At 43.1% G+C, this 23,513-nt stretch overlaps 1 protein-coding gene across 3 annotated transcripts in view; it reads right to left on the bottom strand.

The window, feature by feature from the left end:
• Window positions 1-23,513, bottom strand: part of Kat2b (lysine acetyltransferase 2B) — a 103,697-nt gene that overhangs the window by 33,927 nt on the left and 46,257 nt on the right. For all 3 annotated transcript variants that reach the window (XM_070018677.1, XM_070018678.1, XM_070018679.1), the window contains 4 exons: window positions 18,763-18,908; window positions 10,968-11,060; window positions 8,007-8,188; window positions 135-326 (listed from right to left, as the gene is read on the bottom strand). In XM_070018677.1, the coding sequence (XP_069874778.1) occupies window positions 135-326; window positions 8,007-8,188; window positions 10,968-11,060; window positions 18,763-18,908 (613 nt within the window). The remainder of the gene's footprint in view (window positions 1-134; window positions 327-8,006; window positions 8,189-10,967; window positions 11,061-18,762; window positions 18,909-23,513) is intronic.

Below are 23,513 nucleotides of genomic sequence, written 5' to 3'. Positions count from 1 at the left end.
TTTATCGCTCTCCTCTTTGGATGCTTTTCTGTCATTCTTGATTTTATTATTTATGCAATCTTTGGTATATGTATTTGGCAACCTCAAGTTGCTAAATGGAATCAACCCAACCACGTGGAGAGTTCTCCCCTTACTTTGGGAAATGTGTGAGGATTAGGGTTCGTTTCTCCAGAGGCAGTTTGTCCTTTTCCTGTCTTGCTTGTTCCAGGAGTTGTCGCCTCATGATGGTGAAAACTGAGCGAAGCAACGTTCTCCCGAACACCTTGGTGGTCTCGTACCGAGGTAGACTGTCACAGAACTGCGGCACATTGCAGTAACACAGCCATCTGCAACAAGAAGAGACAAGTACCGTCAAGACAAGTACCGGACTCTAAACATGGCTAGCCACAGCAGACAAAACCAAGTCTTCAGTGCTGATCCAAGATACTAGTCACTAGCTAGTAAAACTTGGGCTTAGATTCTACCCCTTCCCCCGCCCCCCCCAACACAAGCTGAGTCTATTGGGAATATCGGACTCTACCAGGACACAAGTCCTTGGATCCAATTACCACTTTGCAACTTAACTGACTACCTTGCTTTGGAAATTTTTATGTTCTTCAGTCTCTACTTCCTTACCTAGATAACAGGCACAATGATAGCATGTCACTGGGTTTGTGGATTGCTAAATCACCTGCATGATATGATTATGTTTAAAAAAAAAACAGAAAGCTGAGGAACCTCCTTTGAGGAAAGAAGCAGAATCCCGCTACCTAGTCCCAAGTAAAATGTAAAGTTTCTTTAAGATGCCTGCTCAGCATTCATATATCACTATGGTCAGAAACTCAGTATAAATGCAGGAAGGAAGAAGTTCCCACTGCCATGGTCCAAGTATGCTTTGCAATGACTCAGACTCAATGTCAAAAATGCACTTCCGCATTTGCACAGGGCTGGAGCAATGTCCAGACCATGGGGGGGGGGGGGGGGGCTCCTTAAGGGGTTCTTAGATCTTAGCACAGGGAGTATGTGGGCCACAGAAGCCGTTCAACTTAGAAAGCCCCTTCAGATAACATGCTAGAGAATAGAAGACTCTAAAAATGACCACCTACTTTGAGGAGAGGCATCTCCTAGAGATTTGAGTTCTGTAAGAGTTCAGGACAGAGCAACATGCGATAATATACAACAGTACGAGTCATAGATGGTGGCCCCAAACCAGGGGGATCCTGTCAGGAAGGGGTATTATATAGATCCTTACTCCCTGAGACCAGTCAGACACAAATCACCTTCTTCTACTCATTGGATCCTTTCCAAAAACTACCACCTCTCCTCATTTAAGAGGGAAAGCAACTGAGCCCAAGCTATTACAGGAAGCGCTCCGTGAACTTTAACCCTCAGTAAAGAATGAAGCAATATTCATTGGCCTTGTTTTGAGTTTTGAGGTTTTTTAAAATCTTATTCTGTATATTACCCCTGTTTCCCTAGCTATTGTGGTGGTTAGCGTTATTGCCTCTGCCTAAATTCACAATCTTAAAATCCTGCTAACCACTTCTATTTCTTTTCTCACCTCGTCTCTATTTTCTAACATCTAAATGTTTTATATTTATAATACTGAAGTGAGAATCCTAAGTGTTGTGTTGTATCCCGTCAACTCAGAAACAAGTATCTTCATAGCAAAAAAAAAAAAAAAAAAAAACAACCCTAGAAATAAATTACTATACTATATTCTTTAATTCAGAAAGTAACCATTTTCAAGCCAGGCAACTACCTAGCTACTCAGGAGGCTGAGATCTGAGTGAGGATAGTGCTTCAAAGCCAGGCCAGGCAGAAATGTCTACAAGACTCTTAATTATGACTCACACCTATATCTATATGCTGAATTAGAACCTAAAGAACATTTTCCCTCTGCTGACAGGTCCACAGATACCGGAGACCCTGAGACTAATGGTATTTCTGCTACAGAAATTATAGATCATAAATATTATCACGAAACTCATACACTTTATCTAAAAGTACATAAGAGGCCATTCATTCTTCACAGTGTGAAGGAAAACAGCACAGATTGATATTATCCAGTGAAATTGTTCAAATAACCAGTTCCCACTCATTTCCTCTGAGTCATTTTACAGACATCAACTTAGGCTTTTCAGCCTTGTTTTTATTTCTAGGATTAACCTTTCTTTATAATCTGTCAAGTACATAGTAGATAAGATAAGGAGACTGAGTCAATACCCATAATAGGGTGATATTGTTTTTAATAAACTGACATGGTGATTGCATGTCTTGACACAAAGAAGGGCATGAAAATGTATGGGCACACACATCCCTCCAAAGACTTAATCTTAGGAAAAATTTTTACCTGAATGAGTGATTTCAGGACTTTAAAAGAAAGGAAATGATATAGTTCTTTCCAATGTGCACGCCTAATAGAAAATAGCATCTATATGCTATTTACTGATGGTTCAAATCTGATTTTTTTTACATCATTGTAAGGATATGCAACTTTTTTAATGTAAATATTGCAAACTCTGAATGTTGTTCCTTTGCTTTCTGTATGAAAGTTGCCATTTTCAGGAATTAACTGGACACTCACAGTTCCCCAGAAGTAAAGGAGGCTGCTTACTACAGACTCAACAGTCCAGCTCTAAAACTTGAAATGCTTCAAAATCTGAAAGTTTTTAACTTTTCGGATTAGGGATGGTCAAATGATCAACCCGTAAATTCTTAACCACCTTTCTAAAAGTCCGAAACCCTATAGTATGTGAAATATTTCTTCTTCTAAGCATTCTGAATAAGGGATCCTGAACTGGAGTATAGACTAGTAGCGAGACCTTCTGCCTTCCAACTTGTTTTATTTCACATGCTTCTAAAATAGGGAGTTTGGGTCTGGCCCCCACCACCTTGGCCACATGATGGATGGCAGGGACTGGCATTTGTCCTCGCGGTAGGGGAAGGTGAAGCCCTCGCTCCCCTCCCCTCCCAGGTGGATGGAAGGCACTTGGCTGATGGGTTACTAAACCTATCAGTCCAGTGCCTGGGCCTGGGAGTTTCCTGTGATTCTGTCCACTGTGACCTGACCCTGTTTAGGCCCAGACCAGCCCAGGCTGGCCATTACCCCATGCCACGTGTCTCTGTGTTCATGTCCTGTCTCCCTTCTCCTGGCTCTTCTCTGGTCACCATGGTGTCCCACTTTAGTTCTCCATTGGAGCTGAGTTGGTTTGTTGGTATTGTTTTTGTTCTTTCCTTCTTCTCAGGCCTTCGTGGCTCAGTTTCCTAACAGTGTTAAGTGTATTTGCTGGCTGCTGGTCTTTGCGACAGGAGTCCACCTTGCAGTCACCTGCCTTTTAATAAAGACTCCAAGATTCGATCCTTCAAAATGCGAATTTTCTGTTTTCTCACCTTACAACACTTCCTTATAGTGTTCTTAGACTTGTATGCCCAAGTATGAGTGCTGTGTGCATGATGCCAGTCCCTACTTCACAGAACAATGACTCCAAGTGGAGCTGTGGCTCATGTGGCAGAGGCCTAGCATAGATAGATGATAGATAGATGATAGAGAGAGAGAGAGAGAGAGAGAGAGAGAGAGAGAGAGAGAGACAGAGACAGTTTCTATTTTAAAATATTTATTTTAGACAGATAGAGATAGATAGATAGATAGATAGATAGATAGATAGATAGATAGATAGATAGATAGATAATATTGCCAGAGAGTTTCTACTTTAAAATATTTATTTTCCCTTTACTTCTCCTCAACATATACATGTGTGCATGCTGGTCCTAGAGCTTGACCTAAGACCTGGGCACTGTCCATTAGCTTTTTTGCTCAAGGATAGTGCTCTGCCACTTGAGCCACAGCTCTACTTCCTGGTTTTTTTGGTGATTCATCGGAGATAAGAATCTCATGGGCTTTCCTGTCTGGGCTGGCTTTGAACTGGGATCCTCCGTTCTCAGCCTCCTGAGTAGCTTGGAGTATTATAACGATGAGTCACAGGTGCCTAGCTGATCCTTTTTAAGATGAAGTTTCACTAGTTGGCTAGATAATAAAATCAGCCTTTCCCACAAAGAATCCAGTTTCACCCCATTATCATGCTAATGTTGAGCATGAGAAGTCTTAGGTTCCTTTGTTCTAACTGCCACCAGGGTGTAAATGATGAGCTGAGTCAACAGGAGATGCTGAGCTTCTCTTACCCATCAAGACAAAACCTCCAGGGGCCTGCAGCTTAAATAACATTAACCAGTGTTGACCCTTAGTATCAGGGAGACACCATGCTGGGGTGCTGTGTGGATTATAGCCATTTGCACATGGAGTCCTGGCAAGTCTTCATTCTGCAAGGGAGCCTGACCCTCCCAACTTGTAGAGTTTGATTCTTCAGATGTGGCCGTCATCACCGACCTTCCTTTTCTCATTTATGATTAATAGGGACTCTGGATTCTGTTCCACTAGAAATCAGCAGGTGTCAGAAGTCATCAGGGCATATTCATTTCCGTTCCTCTCATCTCTTCACCATGGGCTGGCCACGGTTCCATCTTTAGAGTTGCCTCCAGATTCTGAGCTGTAAAATATTCTTCTTTCATCTTTCCATTCCCTATTATCTTAGCTTCTGACATGTGATATTCAAATAATTATACTCCCAATTCACTGTCCACTTAAGGCTCTAGCTTACCTGCCTGATCTCAGGAAGAACTGACTTAGAGAACAAGGCTGTGGGAGAAAATAATGAGTAGTATCTTCCTGAATCTGTTGGGTCCCTGCTCCCACATGTCTGTGGAACCCAATGCCCAAAAGTTTTGACGGAAAAAATGGGAGGTCAAAGAAATGAGGAGATAAGGTCTCTCAAAAGTTCACTCAGCTAGGAAGACATGCAGCCACAAAACAAACCTAGTGATTCACAGCCTCGTTTGTTATTCCATAAGTATTTGTAAGTACAACTTAGTTCCTGACTAATTTCCAAATACTGCCCTATATTTTTATCCTGATTTTAATTTTTTTTTCCTGTCTGTCAGTTATGAGGCTTGAACTAAGGGCCTGGGCACTGTCCTTGAGCTCTTTTGCTCAAGGCTAGTGCTTTACCACTTTGAGCCACAGCTCTACTTCTGATTTTTGAGTGGTTAATTGGAGATAAGAGTCTCACCAGGACTTTTCTGCCCAGGCTGGCTTCAAACTGCCATCGTCAGATCTCAGCCTCCTGAATACTGTACCTGGCTTGGTTTTTGGTGGTTGTTGTTGTTTGTTGTGTTGTTGTTGTTTTTAAGGTACTGGGGTTTGAACTTGGGGCCTCATGCTTATTGGAATTGCTTGCTTAGACTGAATCACTTGAGTTATGCCTCCAGCCTGGCTTTTTGCTGATTATTTTAAAGGTGAAGTCTCACAGACTTTACTGCCCAGACTCTGAACCTCGATCCTCTAACTCTCAGTTCTGTTAAGTGGCTAGGATTACAGGTATGATCCACTAGCTCAAGACTTCATCTTGATTTCTAGAAGGAAGGCGTGTGTCTGCTGCTCCACATTTATGCTGTTTTCTCAATGCAGCAATCATTTTCTGGGTTATCAGTTGCAAAGGCATTTGGAGGTTTGGCTTTGACAAGATTCAACCTTGTCAATTGTTCATCCATAGGGTTAAAAGACATATTTTTGAGAGATCTGCTATCTCTCATGTGAGTTATTGTGGCTAGGTATCACTGGCTTCACCTATAACCCCAGCTACTTGGTATCTGCAATATATCACAAATACTGTTGTTTCTGCATGTGATCAACATTAAGAAATAATAACTACTGGGACTGGAAATGTAACTGGGATAGAGTGCTTAGCCCGCATGTGCAAAGCCCTGCTCGGTCTCTACCACTACAAATAGAAATGCATGCATATGGAAACAAAGCTTTCAAAGGCCTTTTTTTTAATAGGCTCACTCAGCACTGCAATTTGAATTCAGGGTTTTGCACTTGTTCCACTTGGACCGTGTCTCCAACCATTTAAAAGTTACTGTCTGGGGATGACACTGTTCAAAAAGAAATGTACTTGGCAAAGCAACACATGAGGAAATGTTCACACATGAGGAAATGTTCACCATCCCTGGTTGTAAAGGAAATGCAAATAAAGACAACCCTGAGATGCCACCTTACCCCAGTCAGAATGTCCCACATCCTCAAGTCAGCCAAGGACAAATGCTGGAGGGGATGCAGAGAAAGAGGAACCCTATTACACTGCTGGTGGGAATGTACACTTATACAACCACTTTGGAAAGCAGTCTGGAGGGTCCTCAGAAAGCTAAATATTGACCTCCCTTATGACCCAGTCATACCACTTCTAGGCATCTATCCTGAACAACAGGAACCAGGATACAAGAACACGTGCACCTCCATATTTATTGCAGCACTGTTCACAATAGCCAGGATATGGAAACAACCCAGATGCCCCACCACAGATGAATGGATCCAAAAATTGTGGTATCTATATACAATGGAATATTGTGCAGCCATTAGAAAGGACAAAATAATGGCATTTGCAGGGAAATGGATGGAGCTAGAAGAAATCATGTTGAGTGAGGTAAGCCAAGAGCAAAGAGACAGAGACAAACTGCACATAGTCTCCCTGATAAGTGGATGTTAAATCCAAAACATAAGGTGATACATCAAAATTAACAAGGCTGAAGAAACAAAGGACTTCCACTTATCTGGTCGAATCACTACTAAATAACCCCATACTGCTGATCACACATATGGTATATATGTGCACACCGGAGGGAAACCAGGAAGATGACACAGAACTAGAAGGAATCAGGGAAAAACATACAACAGCAGGACCCATCAGCTACACTGGACATTGACCAAAATGAACTAAGCAACTCAATGGCAGTGATGGGAGGGAGGAAATGAGTGGGAAAGAGGGAACAGCTGACGCTATGCAAAACAACAGAAATGTACATATCACCCAACGTGGAAGAAATAACTGTATTGCAAAGCTCATAGAACTCACAAATGTTATAGAGCATGATAGACAATTTGCCCCATGAAAGTTAGAATGTGTTTGTGACTTAAACTAAGCTTCACTATCCCACAATACTGTGAAATTTGGGGAATTATGTAATCACTTAATCATAATAAAGAATTTGGAAAAAAATAAGAATACAGATTACTTAGCTCTTGGAGCTTCGCAAGTGCATTACTATTATAAAATCCTTTTCAAATGTTAAGTGTCATGTAACTACTTGGTCGTAAAGTATTTGGTTATTATGACAACTACACTATTGACACTGAATGATCTCTTAAATATGGAATGCATTATTGGATTTCCTAAGCAACAAACAAGTTTTTTTGTTGAAAAAAAAAGAAATGTACTTATTACCTGACTTATGTAAGTGTAACACCTCTGTACATCACCTTTATGACAATAAAAAATATAAAAGTTACTGTATGTGTGTCGTGTGACATACACACATGTGTAATCTTTCAATTCCAGCTGGGCATGTAGCTCTCACTTGCAGTCTTAGCACCTAGGAGGTTAAAGTAGGAGGATCATATCTTTGAGACACCAACCTGAGCACATCTCAAGATTCCTCACAGAAAAGGAAGAAATGGAGGAAGACAAGGAGGAGGACAAAGAGGAAGAGAAGGAGGAGGAGGAGGAGGAGGAGGAGGAGGAGGAGGAGGAGGAGGAGGAGGAGGAGGAGGAGGAGGAGGAAGAAAGTGTTAGAAATGAACATGAATAAAGTACTTTATATACACATATGGTAACTTTTTAAGATGAAATCTCGAGTCACTCTAGCCCCTTCTCAAGCGGTCACTCTAGTGTTCACAAGTGCCACCTGAGGAAACAATCATATTGGATGGCATAGGTTTGGATGGAGGATCTCCATTCGTGACCCTTAGAACACTGTGACAGGAATGGAAAGCTTAATTATACAAACATTCTGTCCAAACAGCTGGAATCACCATCATAACTGGACAACCTTCCACTCACGGAGGAACACAGTAATTTCCTGTCTGTTGCATGCTCTGTGCGGCGCTGCGGGCAAAGAGTTCATCACCAGCTTACCTTGTGTAGTTTTCTTTGTATCCAGAAATGTCATCATTGGGAGAGCGCAGTCGGCGCTGAGACGGCGCCTCCAGATGCCAATAGTTGATGCGGTTTAGGAACATCTTTGCCAACTCAATGATTGTTTGCCTTTCTTTGGAGGGCAGGTGGCTGAATTTGTACTGTACAAAGTTATTCACACCCTGAAATGGAGAGCAAATTATTCTTGAAGCTATGCAATCACATGATTCTAAACACCTGCGTCTATAACCAGCATCTATAACCACTGGGGGTTATCACTAAAGAACAGATTTTTTTTTTTTTAAATTCACAAAGTTTTCTCCTCTGGCCTTGAAAGGAAACAACTATGTCCTGAGAGAATCGTGCCCGAGGTCAGTGTAGAAAAGAGATCAAGATAGAAAAACTAGGAGTGGTTATTCTGTGTTTGCCTCAATCCTGAGGCATTAAAGCAAAAATAAAAACCATGAACTATCTGGGCACTAGTGGCTCACACCTGTAATCCTTGCTACTCAGGAGGCTGAGCTCTGAGGATTGCAGTTTGAAACCGGACTGGACAGAAAAGTTGGTGAGATGTTTATCTCCAATTAACCGCCAAAAAAAACCTGAAAGTGGCGCTATGATAAGTGGAAGAGCACCAGACTTAAGTAGAAAAGCTAACAAACAGCCTCAGGCCCTGACTACAAGCCCCAGTACAATCTTTTAAACAATAAATTGCTGGGCACCAGTGGCTCATGCCTATAATCCTAGCTACTCAGGAGGCTGATATCTGAAGATCATGGTTCAAAGCCAGCCTAAGTAGGAAAGTCCATGAGACTCTTATCTCCAATATACCACCAAAAAAAAAACAGAAATGGCACTGTGGCTCAAGTGGTAGAGTGCTCACCTTGAGCTGAAGAGCTGAGAGATGGTGCCCAGGCCCAGAGTTCAAGCCCACAACAGACAAAAAGAAATAAAAGTTAAAAAAATAAATTATAGCTCTTCTGAAGAATAAATCCTACTACACTACCAGCAGAGTCATTCACATATAATGCAGTTCTCGGATAATTATAAAGCTTTTCTTTGTAAAAATTTAATCAAAATTTTATCTTTTACTGAACTAAACAAAATTTCTAGCCAGGCACGGTGACACACATCTGTAGTTCCAGAACTCAGGAGGTGAAGGCAAGGAGAGTCTCAGTTCCAGGCCAGCCTAAAGTACATAGCTAGACCTTCTCTCAAGAAAATTAAAACAAAAAGAAAAAAAAAGAACGTTAAAACCAATACATAAATAAATAAACAAACCACACCTACCCGTGAACTGAACCACTACAAATTTAAAACTTTATTATTAATCATATCAGAAGAAAAATCTTATACCAAGTTAAGCACTTTTTCTTTCCTTTTTTTTTTTTTTTTTTTGTTGTTGGGGGGGGAGGAGGGGAGGGTCTGGTCATGGGGCCTGAACTCTGGGCCTGGGCGCTGTCCCTCAGCTCTTCAGCCCAAGGCTAGTGCTCTACCACTTGAGCCACAGCACCACTTCCGGCTTTTTTTTCTGCTTATGTGGTGCTGAGGAATCGAACCCAGGGCCTCATGCATGCAAGGCAAGTGCTCTACCACTGAGCCACCTTCCCAGCCCCTTAAGCACTTTTTCAAACAAAGCTGAGGTTGAGTACCAGTGGCTCATGCCTGAAATCCTAGCTACTGGAGAGATTGAGATTTAGAGGGCTGAGGTTTGAGGCCCACCTAGGAAGAGACTCCATTTCCAAAATAAGCAGCAAAAAGCTGCTTTGGGGGGACAAGAGTGGGAGCCAAGGCTCCAGCTGAACAACCCAAAGGTACTAATTTCATACTCCCAGTACTAGCACCAAAAAAGAAGGGAAAAAAAAAGTATCAATATAGGAGCTGAGGGTGTGGGTGGCCAGAAAGCACTTCGCTAGCCTAAGTGAGGCCCTGTGTTCAATCTGTAGCACCACAAAACAAGTGGGGGGAGGGAGAAGAGAGAAGAGGAAGAAAGAAAGAAGAAGGGATGAGAGACAGAGAGAAGGAAAGAAGGCAAGAGGGAGAGAAAGAGGGAAGCTGGGAGTGAAGGAAAGAGGGAAGAGAAGAAATTCAGTCCTGAGTGTTTTGAGATTCACCAAACAAGGATTAAAATAACCATGCATCTTCCCACAACACATAACAGAAAACATCTACACATTTAACCTGACTTTCTGTGTAAAGTGGCTCCCTTCCCAGAATCATAATGGGACAGAAAGTCAATTTCTAGCAGCAAATGCTCCTTTCTTGTTTTACTCTTTCTGCTAGACTTACATTTTTCACATTACCACTACATTCACTCAGTAGGATTTTTTTCAGACAGTGCCAAACAAAAGGACAAAGACAAATTTGAGACATCGACGAGAAGAAAAAGTTCTTACTAATTGCTGGGTCTTTGTAATTTATTTTCTTTCCCAGATACCTACTGAAGTCTAAGTCTATAACAACTTGAACAACTTGAAGCGAGGTCTGTATTTGTGATCCAAGATAATTTCTACAGATTTGGTGAACATCTCCAAACTAGGATGGAAAATGGAAGATAAAAATGTGTAGAGAAATGGACAGAGAAGAGGCTGAGATCTTTACCCTAGAGATGTATCTCAGAGGTATTTTTAGCATACGCAAGGACCTGAGGTAACTTGCCAGCACTATACAAAGAAAAAGAAAGGGGAAAAAAAAACTGTAGCATTAGACCAAAAAACAGCTTCTTAAACCAGTTGCTGGTGGCTTGTGCCTACAATCCTATCTACTCAGGAGGCTGAGTTCTGAGAAGCAAGGTCCAAAGCCAGCCCTGGCAGGTAAGTCCATGAGACTTTTATGTCCAATTAACCACCAAAAAGCTGGAAGTGGAAGCAACAGCCCTGAGCAAAAAGCCATTGTTCAGGCCCTGAGTTCAGGACCCGAGGGTGACATAAAACAAAACAAAACAGCTTCTCATCTTTTTACCTGCTCAATACTGGGTTTTTCAAATGGGGGCTTCTTCTCCAAGGATCCTTCAACCACAGGTTTTCCTCTTTGTAAAATAGACTTTCTCAAGAGCTGCAAAGGAATCATTTTTTAAAATTAATTCTCTCTCTCTCATTTGCACACACAGCCTTTAAGGAAGTTATCATATTCTATTTATCATAACCATATGTCAATAAATCCTTAAATCAAAAAGGCAAGCTATCAGATAATGCAAATGTGTCTTCATGCCCATAACCACAGCTACAAGGTGCCAGATATTTTTTAAGGATCTGAGCAGCCTAGAGAACCCAGGACAAAGTACCAGATGCCCTATCAGGCACCACTAGTCTGCTGAAACTGCAGCTTGGAGTATTGTCTCCCTTAGACACTGAAAAAAGTAGGATTCTCTTCAGGACAGAAGGATCAAGATGCAATGTACTTACACACTGACAAGGTGAACTGAAACCCCTTTATTCCACAACTACTTAAAGATAATAAATAATCATGATGATGATGGTGGTGGTGGTGGTGGTGGCAGGAAGAGGAGATGACTACAGCAGCTGTATGTCTTATGCATAACCCAAGGCCCCAGCTCAGGCCCTGCCAGGTTGGAAAGGGAGATATTGCAAGGCCTCTGGAAGCAACGTTGACTGTAGCCGTCTATTTTCATTTCTCCTCCATCTGCAGAAGGCAGGCCAAGTGTTCTGGCATCTCTCGATACCCACAAAACAAAATCGCTGCTCTTAATTCCTGCCATTGGAATTTAGAGCCCTCTGAGAGGAAATAAAGAAAAGGGAACACAGAACCACTTACCAAGGACTAAGTTGAAAATAAGTTTGAAATTGAAATGCTTTTCCTTCAACCGTAGCTTGAGCCTGCTATACGCCTGACACAAGGGCCAGTCATAAGATGGCCCTGTACCTACGTAGATCTTCCACTCTTTTTCCCATTTGCTCCCCTTTTAATAAAAATGAAACAAGCCCACCATTTTCTCTGGAGCAAAAGGAAACTGATGAATCCTCAGGTTAAAAAATGACCAGACACAATCAGTCCTGGTGGCTCATACTGCTAATCCTAGGGACTCGGGAGGTGAGATCAGCTAACTGAGGTTCAAGGCCAGAGCTGCAGAAGAGTTCACAATACTTCATCTTCAATCAGAAAAAGGCCAGACTGGAGGCATGACTTAAGTGGTACAGCATGAGCCATGAGTAGAAAGGGCTGGATTTGAATGAGAGCTTGAGGCCCTGAGAACTTAGGACTCTGAGTTCAAGCTACAGAACTGGGAGAAGAGGAAGGGAGAAGAGGGCAAGGGAGGGGAGAGGAGAGGAAGGAAGGGGAGAGAAAAAGAAAGAAAAAATTAAAAAAGAATGCTCAGATGCACCACAGAGCTGTGTCCTACAACGACCTAAACTCCTAGCAGTATCTTAAGCTATGAAGACAGAACCCTTACCAATCCTTCTCGTGTTTTCTGTCCATCTTTACAAAAGGTAAATTTGCAAAGAGGGTAAGCACTGTATGTGTTCTTAAGAACATATAAATGTGAGAGTTGGTAAAACGTGGCTCAGTGGTTGAGTGCTTGCCTAGCAAGCATGAAGCCTGGGTTCAATTCCTCAGTACCATATAAACAGAAAAGGCCTGACGTGGGGCTGTGGCTCAAGTGGTTGAGTGCTAGCCTTGAGCAAAAGAAGCTCAAGGATAGTGCCCAAGCCTTGAGTTCAATCCCCAGGACTGATTAAAAAAAAAAAAGAATTAGAAAAGAAAAAGAACATATAAAAACAAATCATCATATTTAATTATAAGTAATTCTTGGTGCCAGTTTTTTTTTTTTTCTGAGTTAAACATGACCACTTAGGAACCTGGCCCAAGTTTTTAATTTGGAAATAAAATGATGTGAGGTGGGGAGGTATTTAACTCAATGTATCCATCTACAAAATGACAAAGCATAAACCTACAAGCATCTTATTTTTATTTTCTGAACTTCAAATGGCTGTACCAGGGATTACAACTTAATATGTCCATCTAAGCACCCAGTGCTTCTTGATCAGTTTCCCCTTACACCATCTCCCGGCCCCATCCCATCTATTCCTTCCCCTCAGACATTTCTCATTCAACATATTAAGAGAACACATTAATCTTAGTTCAAGGCCCGCCTGGACTACAAAGTGAGATCTTTAAACACTTGGGTGCAGGTGGCTGACATCTACAACCCTAGCTACTCAGGAGGCTGAGATCTGAGTCACAGTTCAAGGCCAGCTGGGGCAGAACCAAAGTCCATGACACTCCTAGCTCCTTTAACCACCAAAAAGCTGAAAGTGTAGGGTGTTCCAAGGCTCTAACTTGTTATCTTAGCTATACAGGAGACCGGGATCTGAAGGTTGAGGTTGAAAGCCAGTCGAGGCAGGAAATTCCATGAGCTTCTTATCTCCAATTAACCACCAAAAAACCTGGAAGTGGAGCTGTGGCTCAAACGGTAGAGCACTAGCCTTGAGCACAAAAGCTCAAGGACAGAGCCCAGGCGCAGAGTTTAAGCCCCAGGATTGGCACATGTGAGCGTGCATACACACACACACACACACACACAAAGCTGACTGGAAGCAGAGCTGTGGCTCAAGTGGTAGAGCACTAGCCTTGGGTTAAACAACTAAGGAACAGCACCCTGGCCCTGAGTTCAAACCCAAGTATTGGCACACCAAAAGAAGGGGGCGGGGGTGGAGAGAATAAAGTATAGTTTGGATTATGTTCTTCGAAGCAAATATAGTATGTAGTTACACTGTTATTTAATCATAGAGTAGGAAAGAAACAGAGAAAAAATAAACTCCTAAGCAGGGCAAAGCTTTCTGGCCTGCTTGGCTGGCTAGGAACCAAGGAGGCTGAGAGGATGGAAAGGCTGACACCACCTTCGCTTCCAGAGGGCAGAGGAGCTGCCAGGAGCGTGGGGCCAACACAAATCATAGCTGCAGCCATGCAGACCTTGTTTTCCAACTAAGATCTTTTCCCAAAGAAGCTCTAAATAGTAAGACGCTGCCAGGCTTCAATCTGATGACTCAGGCCAGGCCTCACAGCCATGTCAACAAGCTATCACCTGGAGTGGTCTGGTGGCTGCTGATGGCTGTGGGAATTCAGCTCCCTCCCCGCCTCTCTCCTCTCTCTCTCTTACTCTAATAACTTTCCAAAACTTAAAAACTAGAATGCCCCCTTCTAGTCTTGTCTTCTATCCACCTCCAAACCCCTATTAGTACAATAAAGAAAAAAAATAGCTAATGAAACAAGAGGAAAAAGTATAGATCAAATAATAATTTCAGGAAAAGAAAAACCCTATAGTAACTAGATATAGAATTTGTACTGAGATTCACAGCAACCAAGGCAAAACATGAAGCTCAATAAGAAACTTAATTATGACTTGTCCTATAAAAATCATCATCAGAGGGCTGAGGAGGAAGCTTGTTAGTGTAAGAGCACTAGTTCCTGACCTATTCAGTAATAGGTTCAATGCCCACTGCTGGGGGGGGGGAGAGGGAGAAGAACAATACTGTAAGGTACCAGAAGCGAGGGGAGGGGAGGGGAGGGGAGGGGAGGGGAGGGGAGGGGAGGGGAGGGGAGGGGAGGGGAGGGGAGGGGAAATAAAGAGAAAAGAAAGATAGAGTCCCAAACACCTCATGGGAGTACCTGTATCTAACCATACCTGAAGCTTCATAAGTTTCCAGCAAGGTGAAATCCTCACAAAAAAAGGAGCAGGAGGTGTTCTTTGCATTAGTTCAGCAAAATAGACATTATAAATTGTTCAACAAAATAGACATTAAAAAAACAAAAAAACCACTTCTCTACCTTGTAGCCTCCTATTTCTCTAGTACATGCCTATAATTCTAGCTACTCAGGAGGCTGCAATCTGGAGGGTCTTGGTGCTAAGGCCAGTTCAGGCAGTAAAATTCACTAGGCTCCATCTTCAAAATAACCAGCTAAAAAGCACAGCTGAAATGGTAGACACCTACCTGCCAAGGTTTAAGGGCTTGAGTTAAAACTCCAGTACCAAAGAAAGAAAGAGAGAAGAGGGGAAGGGAAGAGGGAGAGAAGGAAGGAAGGAAGGAAGGAAGGAAGGAAGGAAGGAAGGAAGGAAGGAAGGAAGGAAGGAAGGAAGGAAGGAAGGAAGGAGGGAGGGAAGGAGGGAAGGAGGGAAGGAGGGAAGGAGGGAAGGAGGGAAAGAAAGAAGGAAGGAGGGAGGGAGAGAGGGAGGAAGGAAGGAAGGAAAGAAAGGAAAGAAAGAAAGGGAAGGAAAGAAAGGAAAGGAAGGAAGGAAGGAAGGAAGGAAGGAAGGAAGGAAGGAAGGAAGGAAGGAAGGAAGGAAGGAAAGGAAAGGAAGGAAGGAAAGAAAGAAAGGAAAGGAAGGAAAGAAAGAAAGGAAAGGAAGGAAAGAAAGAAAGGAAGGAGGGAAGGAGGGAAGGAGGGAGGGAAGGAAAGAGGGAGAGAAGGAGGGAAGGAAAGAGGGAGAGAGAGAAGGAGGGAAAGGAAGAAAAAAAGAAAGAAAGAAAGAAGAAAAAAGTAATAGATATGGGGTGAAGTTCAAGTACATCATATTCATGTTGGAAATATTACAATGAACAATGAAGACCCTTTGTACAATTAATTTATGTTAACAAAAATTTTAAGAAATGACTTCTCGATTTTTATAGAAAACTTACCCCATTAAAAAAATTACAATGATTCTCGATCAATGTCATCCTCCTACATCCCTCCCCGCCTCCCTCCTACCCACCCCTCCCCCTTTCCCCCCTCCCGCCCCCCCCCCCGCCGTTTTTCTCCCCACCATCCCACCCTCAGGTTATATAGTTCAATTTTTACATAACGTATATTGGATATGATAGAACTGCATTTGCATTGTTTTCATAACCTGACTTACAGAATTGTGTCATCTTTGTACAACTATTTAATAATTTTAAAAAATTATAGGTTGGGCACCATTGGCTCAGGCCTGTTATCCTAGCTAGTCAGGAGGCTGAGATCTGAGGACTGTGGTTTGAACCAGCCCCAGCAGGAAAAGTCCACAAGACTCTTCAATTAACCACCAAAAACCTGGAAGTGGATCTGTGGCTCAAGTGGTAGAGTACTTGGGAGAGTGCCTAGGCCCTGAGTTTAAGAATGTGGCCTTAGAGTGCTTGCCTAGCATACATGAAGCCCTGGGTTCGATTCCTCAGTACCACATAAACAGAAAAAGCCAGAGGTGGTGTTGTGGCTTAAGTGCTAGTCGTGAGCAAAAAGAAACTCAAGGGCTGGGAAGGTGGCTCAGTGGTAGAGCGCTTGCCTTGCATGCCTGAGGCCTTGGGTTCGATTCCCCAGCACCACATAAGCAAAAAGAAAGCCGGAAGTGGTGCTGTGGCTCAAGTGGTAGAGTGCTAGCCTTGAGCTGAAGAGCTGAGGGACAGCGCCCAGGCCCAGAGTTCAGGCCCCACGACTGGACCAAAAAAAAAAAAAAAGAAACTCAAGGACAGTGCCCAGGCCCTGAGTTCAAGCCCCAGGACTGCCCCCCCCCAAAAAAAAGACCTAGGATGGGCACAAATATGCACATAAAAAATACAACACATCTCTTCTCTTACTTCTTTTTCTTTTTTCTTGCTAGTCCTGGGCTTTAACTCAGGGCCTGGGCACTGCTTCTCAGCTTCTTTTGCTCAAAGCAAGCATTCTACCACTTGAGCCACAGCACCACTGCCAGCTTTTTTGAGTAGTTAAGTTTCCTGCCCTGGCTGGCTTCAAACCATGATCCTCAGATCTCAGCCTCCTAAGTAGCTAGGATTATAGGTACAAGCCATCAGAGCCCAGACACATCTCTTATTTCTTTATTTTTTTAACCTACTCTTTTTAAAAATTATCTTTAATTAAAGAGATTTCAAGTCAACAAATCAGTTTATAAGTATGTATCTTGATCCATGTGACTCCTTCTACCATTCCTCTCCATCCTGGCTTTCCAACCCCACTCATCCCTTCAATTTACCTGGTTCCATTCTCACATATGTACATTGAGCATTATGACTCTTATTTCCCCACCCTTCTATCTACATTCATGTGTTCTCCCTCCAAAATTTAAAAAAAAAACATGTTTCAACTCCCCGATATTCATTTTATTAACTGTCCACTATACACAACACCTCTTATCTAGAGAGGCAAACTTTCCAGGCAAGGTGGTATACGTCTATAATCCCAGCACTTGGGAAGTGGAGACAAGAGATGGAGGTCAGCCTAGGTGGACTTTAGAGCAAGACCAAGTCTCAAAAGACAAACAAATAAAAAGAGGCAAACTTTCCTTGGCCATAAATTCTGAGTGGTTGTGTTTAACTCTCTGACATCCTCAGAAGGGTTACACAATACAGTCGCATTTCCACGCCATCAATGGCAGCTCTGTTGTTTGTTTTCATGATCCTCCTCTTGGCTTCCTTTATGAATCTATTTTGGCAAGCTGAAGTTTTCTGTCCATCTCACTACCAATGTCCCTCTCACACCAGAGTGTGAGCAGAAGCTTGAGGAGATGCAGATGTGTGGGCGATACTGAGCCACTGTGATCCTCACAGACAGCAGGAGAACCAGGCAGACAGAGACAGCAGTGAGTGACTAGGGTCAGCCAGGCTCAGAGGACAGCGGGTAAGATGCCAAGACCATGCTGGAAAGTCATAAGTGAAGACAGAGCTCACTGGGCTCCACCATGCTGGTTTGGTCTTCCTGCACCACACTGTGCTTGCCTGAGACCCAGTTTGGATGTTGTTCCACCGGCCTGGAAGGTGTCCGCCCAGTCCCTGGCAGAGATGGCGCCTAGCTCCCACTCAGACTTCTGCTCAACTTCCATCTCCCTGACAGGCCCCTGCCGGCCACCAGGCTAGCCATCCTGACTCCACTTACCCTACCACACTTTGTTTCTCTTCCCAATGCTCATCTCTGCCTGAGGATATCCCGTTGCCTTGTTGGTTGTCTAAAATATAAACTCCAAGTTGGGAAAGATTTTGTCTTGTCCATTGACCTCTCCCTCATACTCGTTAGGACCATGCACATTAGCACATTACAGATGTCCCGTAAATATTTGTTGGCTGGATGGAAAGAAATCTACAATCTCATGAAAATCAAGGTACTTGATTCTAGCAGTTTGTTCTGATCTGCTGTGGTATGTATAACGTCAGTATATGGGAGGCTGCTGCAGGAAGATAAATTCAAGGCCATCTGAGCCACAGAGTAAAATCTTGCCACTCACCACCAAAAAGACTCAATTTTGCAGACAACTGTGAAGAATACAGTAGGTCCAAAGTATGACGGGCATTTTAGAGACCCTATCATGGAGAAATGCCTGCTTGTTGGGCAGAGAGGGCTCACGTCCGTGATCCTAGCTACTCAGGAGACTGAGATACCCGGATCATCGCCCAACAAGGCCAGCCCAGGCAGGATAGTCCATGAGACTCTTATCACCAGTTAAGTATTAGAAATCTCAAAGTGGAAGTGTGGCTCAAGTGGTAGAGTGCCAGCTTCGAGCACAAAGAGCTCAAGGGCAGCACCCATGCCTGGAGTTCAAGCCCCAGTACCAAGGCTCACGCACACACACACACACACACACACACACACACGCACGCACGCACGCACACACACACACACACGCACGCACGCACGCACGCACGCACACACACACACACACACACACACACACAGCTTTAGCAAACCCTAAAAGCCCAATGCAAGTGAACCCAAGCCATCACCCCCATGCAGTGACACGTGGAGACTAAGTGAAGACTAAGGAGCTAAGCCTTGTAAAATGTGACAATCTCACCTTGAACAGGTAGAAATAAACTTGTTTGGTATCTGCATCTTCCTCTTTGTGCACACAGGTGAAGAGATATTCCACATCCAACACGATTCCCAGGAGTCGGTTCATTTCTTCCTCTGACACATTCTCCAGGTGGGAAACATGGGCAGCTAAAGTCAAGATCGAAGGAACAATTTGTAAGAACTCATCCAGGAACTTCCAATGCTCCCCATTTGAAAACCAGGTGTTCTCTTCACCCCATTAGAATGCACAACTGAGTCTGTAAGGCAAAATTTAATTCTGGATCCCTGTAAGATTGACATCTCACAAAATCTACTTAAAATTAGAAGCCCTCAATGTTGTTAAGACCTATCCTTCCTTATCCAAGGCTAACACAGGGCCAGGAGCTATTGTATTCAAATGATGTATCATAGCCCAATGCTGATGGCTTAACGCTGAGATCTGAGGGTCATAGTTTGAGGCCAGCCCAGACAGAGAAGTCCATGCGACTCCTATCTCCAATTAACACCAAAAAGCCAGAAGTGGAGATGTTGCTCACATGGTAGAGCACCAGCCTTGAGTGGAAAAAGCTAAATAATACTGCCCTGGTCCTGAGCTCAAGCTATAGTCCTGGCACCAAAACAAAAATGCATTGTCCAAAAAGAAATATACTCTTTACCTGACTTATATAACTGCAAGCCCTCTGTACATCACCTTTTTATTAACAATAAAAAATGTTGGGGCTGGGAAGGTGACTCAGTGGTAGAGCGCTTGCCTTACATGCATGAGGCCCTGGGTTCGATTCCTCAGCACCACATAAGTAAAAAAAATAAAAAAAAAAAAAGACAGAAGTGGCACTGTGGCTCAAGTGGTAGAGCGCTAGCCTTGAGCTGAGGGACAGCGCCCAGGCCCAGAGTTCAGGCCCCATGACTGGACCAAAAAAAAAAAAAGTTAAGATATATTTCCTTTTCTTTTTTTTAAACCAATCCTGGGACTTGAGCTTCTTTTGCTCAAGGCTAGTGCTCTACCACTTGAGCCATAGCACCACTTCTGGCTTTTTCTGTGTATGTGGTACTGAGGAATTGAACCCAAGGCTTCATGCATGCTAAGCAAACACTGTACCACTAAGCCACATTCCCCGTCCTTAAGATGTATTTTCTAAGAACAGAACTTTTTAACCTGAGTCTAGTCATGATAGGCCAAGTTATAATGTTTCTATACAAGTAAATTCACCACATCAAAAGCCTTCTCTGGGGATCTAGACATAGATCCAGGATTCATAGGTCTGAGGGTCAGAAGTACAGAAAACCAAGCTTTAAGCCAATGGCTCACCCTGGTAACCCTACCTATCAGAAGTCGAAGAGTTAAGGATTGTGGTTCAAAGCCAACGAGAGCAGAAAATACCCTGAGAGTCCATCTCCAAAATAAGTAGCAAAAAGGTGAACAAGAGGCATGAACCAAGTAGTAGAGCACCAGCTGAACAAGCAAACCTACAAAGCATGAAACCCTGAATTCAAGCCTTAGTACCAAGAAAGAAAAAACAAAAAACAAAAAAACAACTAAACCTGCTGGAGGATGGAACCCAGGGCCTTGCATATGATAAGCAAGCACTCTACAACCCCAGGACTGCTTGCTGTTGGTGCTGTTGTTGTTTAAACAGTCTCACTACATAGATCAGACTGACATTAAACTCCAGATCCTCTTGCCTCAAATATCTACGTGCTGGGATTTCTGCATACACCACCATATCCCACCAAAACCATGTTTTATAAATACTTGAAGACGGGTTTATGGCTCAAGTGTCAGAGCACTTGCCTAGCATTCACAAGACTCTGGATTCAACCCCCCGCAATACCACAAAATGTAGCAGAAGAGTGTGGACTTGAACCAAAAATCTTTTCAAAAAGACTAAGCAAAGCATTGTATCTGTAATGAGTAGCCTTTCTGGCTTAAAACCAGTAGATTATCAGTACCGTGAATGGTTCAGCTTTGTAAAGCTGGGTACACTCCATGTTGATATGTCTTCAGGCTCAGAGGTAAGTTCAATAGGACCAATTTTGGTCAGCAGCCCGAAGGGTGGGGAGCAGTTTTTGGATTTGGTAAAGATACGGTTGTTTGAAGGACCTGGGTGGTCAGAGAACAGGTCTGGGCATTGCAGGCTTGAAATCTCAATGGAGGAAAGCAGGAAGGACAGTGACGAGGAGGGGAGGGGAGCTCTCAACCCGGTGGCAGACACTGGGAATAGGGAAAGGACATTGCAGGAAGGAACGAGGGCCTCTGGAGAAAAGGGACCTACAAGGAGATACTGTTCAGAAAGAGCTGTGAGGAAATCAGTGCGTTCACTTGTAAGCACCAGTGAGAGGGCTAAGGGGGCTTGATTTCAACAGATCTGTGTCTGGATGCAGTGCAGCTTCATCAGAGTAACCCCCTTCCTCATTCTCCCTCCTGAGACTGGTCTAAGAGTCCAGTTTGTCATCACGCTTATATTATCAGGGTGCCAGGGGGCATAGGAAGTTTGGAAACAGGGGAGCTGGTGATGTGAACTTGGTGAGGGGAGAAAAGCTTTTAAAAAGTCACAGAAGAACAATGATCTCTATGCTGCTCCTCACCTAGATAATCAAGTTCACCAACGCCACACCGCAGTCCTTCTCGAAGCAGGTGGATGATGGAGCCCTTTGACCTCGCAGCCCTCAGCCAACTGTGTCCCTGAACATCTAATTCTCAGCTTCTTTTTAACTTGTGTCAGTAGAGGGACATGAACTCGGCGCCTCTAGCTCCTGCTTGGCTTTGACAATCAAGGCTTATATTACTCTATCCCTTGAGCCACAGCTCCACTTCCAGGTTTTTGCTGTTTCATTGGAATTAAGAGTCTCATAGGCTTTTTTTTTTTGGTGAGGGGGTCCGGTCATGGGGCCTGAACTCTGGGCCTGGCACTGTCCCTCAGCTCTTCAGCTCAAGGCTAGCGCTCTACCACTTGAGCCACAGCGCCACTTCTGGCTTTTTTTCCTTTTTGCTTATGTGGTGCTGGGGAATGGAACCCAGGGCCTCATGCATGCAAGGCAAGCGCTCTACCACTGAGCCACCTTCCCAGCCCCTCTCATAGGCCAACTTCAAATTGCAATCCTCAGATCTCAGCTACCTGAGTACCTTGGAGGCATCAGGGCTCAACTTCCACTTTTTAATTTTTTTAAGTCAGTCTACAACCATTGTTGGCCTTAAATTTGCTATTTTCCTGCCTCAACCTCCCGACTGCACCTTTTACTCTAACTTGCCTCTCACCTACTATTAAAAAGAGGGTTCCAAATCATGGTTTTCAATCCATGGGACCCATAAGGGAAGGAGGAGGGCCTCTGAGCCTTCTGAAAACAGAAACGTCCACGTCTTAACCAAGCTGTTTCTTTCTAACTCAAAGGAAGGATTATCATTGGCTTTTCTATATGGTAATAATGAGAAGAACAAGGCTGAAATCAGGAAAGCAAATCCTTTTGTGATAGCCCCCCCCCAAATAAAATACCTAGGAGCTAACTAAAGAAATGAAAGACCTCTACGAAGAAAACTTTTAAAAAATCTGAAAAAGGAAATTAAAGCAGAACTAAGAAAGTAGAAAAACTATGCTCCTGGATTGGGAGGATTAACATTGTGAAAATGAGAATACTGCCAAAGGCTATCTACAAATTCAATGCAATACCCATCAATATCTCAATCTCATTCTTTAATAAAATAGAGAAAGCAATCGAAAAATTCATATGGAACAATAAAAGACTCAGAATAGCAAAAACAATCCTTAGCAGAAAGAACAGTACTGGAGGAATATCAATACCAAACTTCAAACTCTATTACAAAGCTACAGTGGGGGGGCGGGGGTGATGAGAAGGGATGGGAAGGGGAAACAAAGGAGGAGGCAACAATGTTTGATAAGAAATGTACTCATTATCTTGCCCATGTAATTGTAACCCCTTTGTATGGTATTTTCACAATAAAAAAAAAAAAGCTACAGTAATCAAAACAGCTTGGTACTGGCACAAGAACAGATCTGATGACCAATAGAACTGAAGACCCAGAAATGAACCCACTAGACCTAAAGCCACCTAATTTTCCATAAGGGAGCTAAAAAATAGAGTAGAAGAAAGACAGCCTCTTGAGTAAATGGTGCTGGCAAAAATGGCTAAACACCTGTAGAAAACTAAAGCTAGATCCTTATATATCACCCCACACCAGAATCAATTCCAAATGGAACAAAGACCTTGAGGTAAAAGCAGACACCCTGAAAACATTACAGGAAGGAATAGAAGAAACCCTAGGTCTCCTTGGCACAGGCCAAAATGTTCTTAATAGAGACCCAGAAACACAACAAATCTAAGAAAGGTTGGACAAATGGGATTGCATGAAACTGCGGAGCTTCTGTGTGGCAAAGGACATAGCTAGCAAGATCAATAGACATCCACAGATTGAGAGAAGATCTTCACTAGTCATACAACAGACAGGAGCCACATATCTAAAATAATTAGACCTCAAAAAATTAAATCCCCCCAAATCAAATCTTCAAAGAAACAACTGCCCGATTAATAAGTGGGCTAAAGACTTAAAGAGAGACTTCTCCGGAGAGGAAATAAGAATGGCCAATAGACACATGAAGAAATGCTCAACTCTGCTGGCCATAAAAGAAAAGCAAATCAAAACAACACTGAGATTCTACCTCACACCAGTTTGAAAGGCTATAATCAAGAAATCTAATAACAGATGCTGGAGGGGATATAGCCAAAAGGGAACCCTAC

The sequence above is a fragment of the Dipodomys merriami genome, unplaced genomic scaffold (genome assembly GCF_024711535.1).
Source record: "Dipodomys merriami isolate MVZ:Mamm:240054 unplaced genomic scaffold, mDipMer1.0.p SCAF_13, whole genome shotgun sequence".
Taxonomy (NCBI): Eukaryota; Metazoa; Chordata; class Mammalia; order Rodentia; family Heteromyidae; genus Dipodomys; species Dipodomys merriami.
This window is presented reverse-complemented; position numbering and strand designations above follow the sequence as displayed.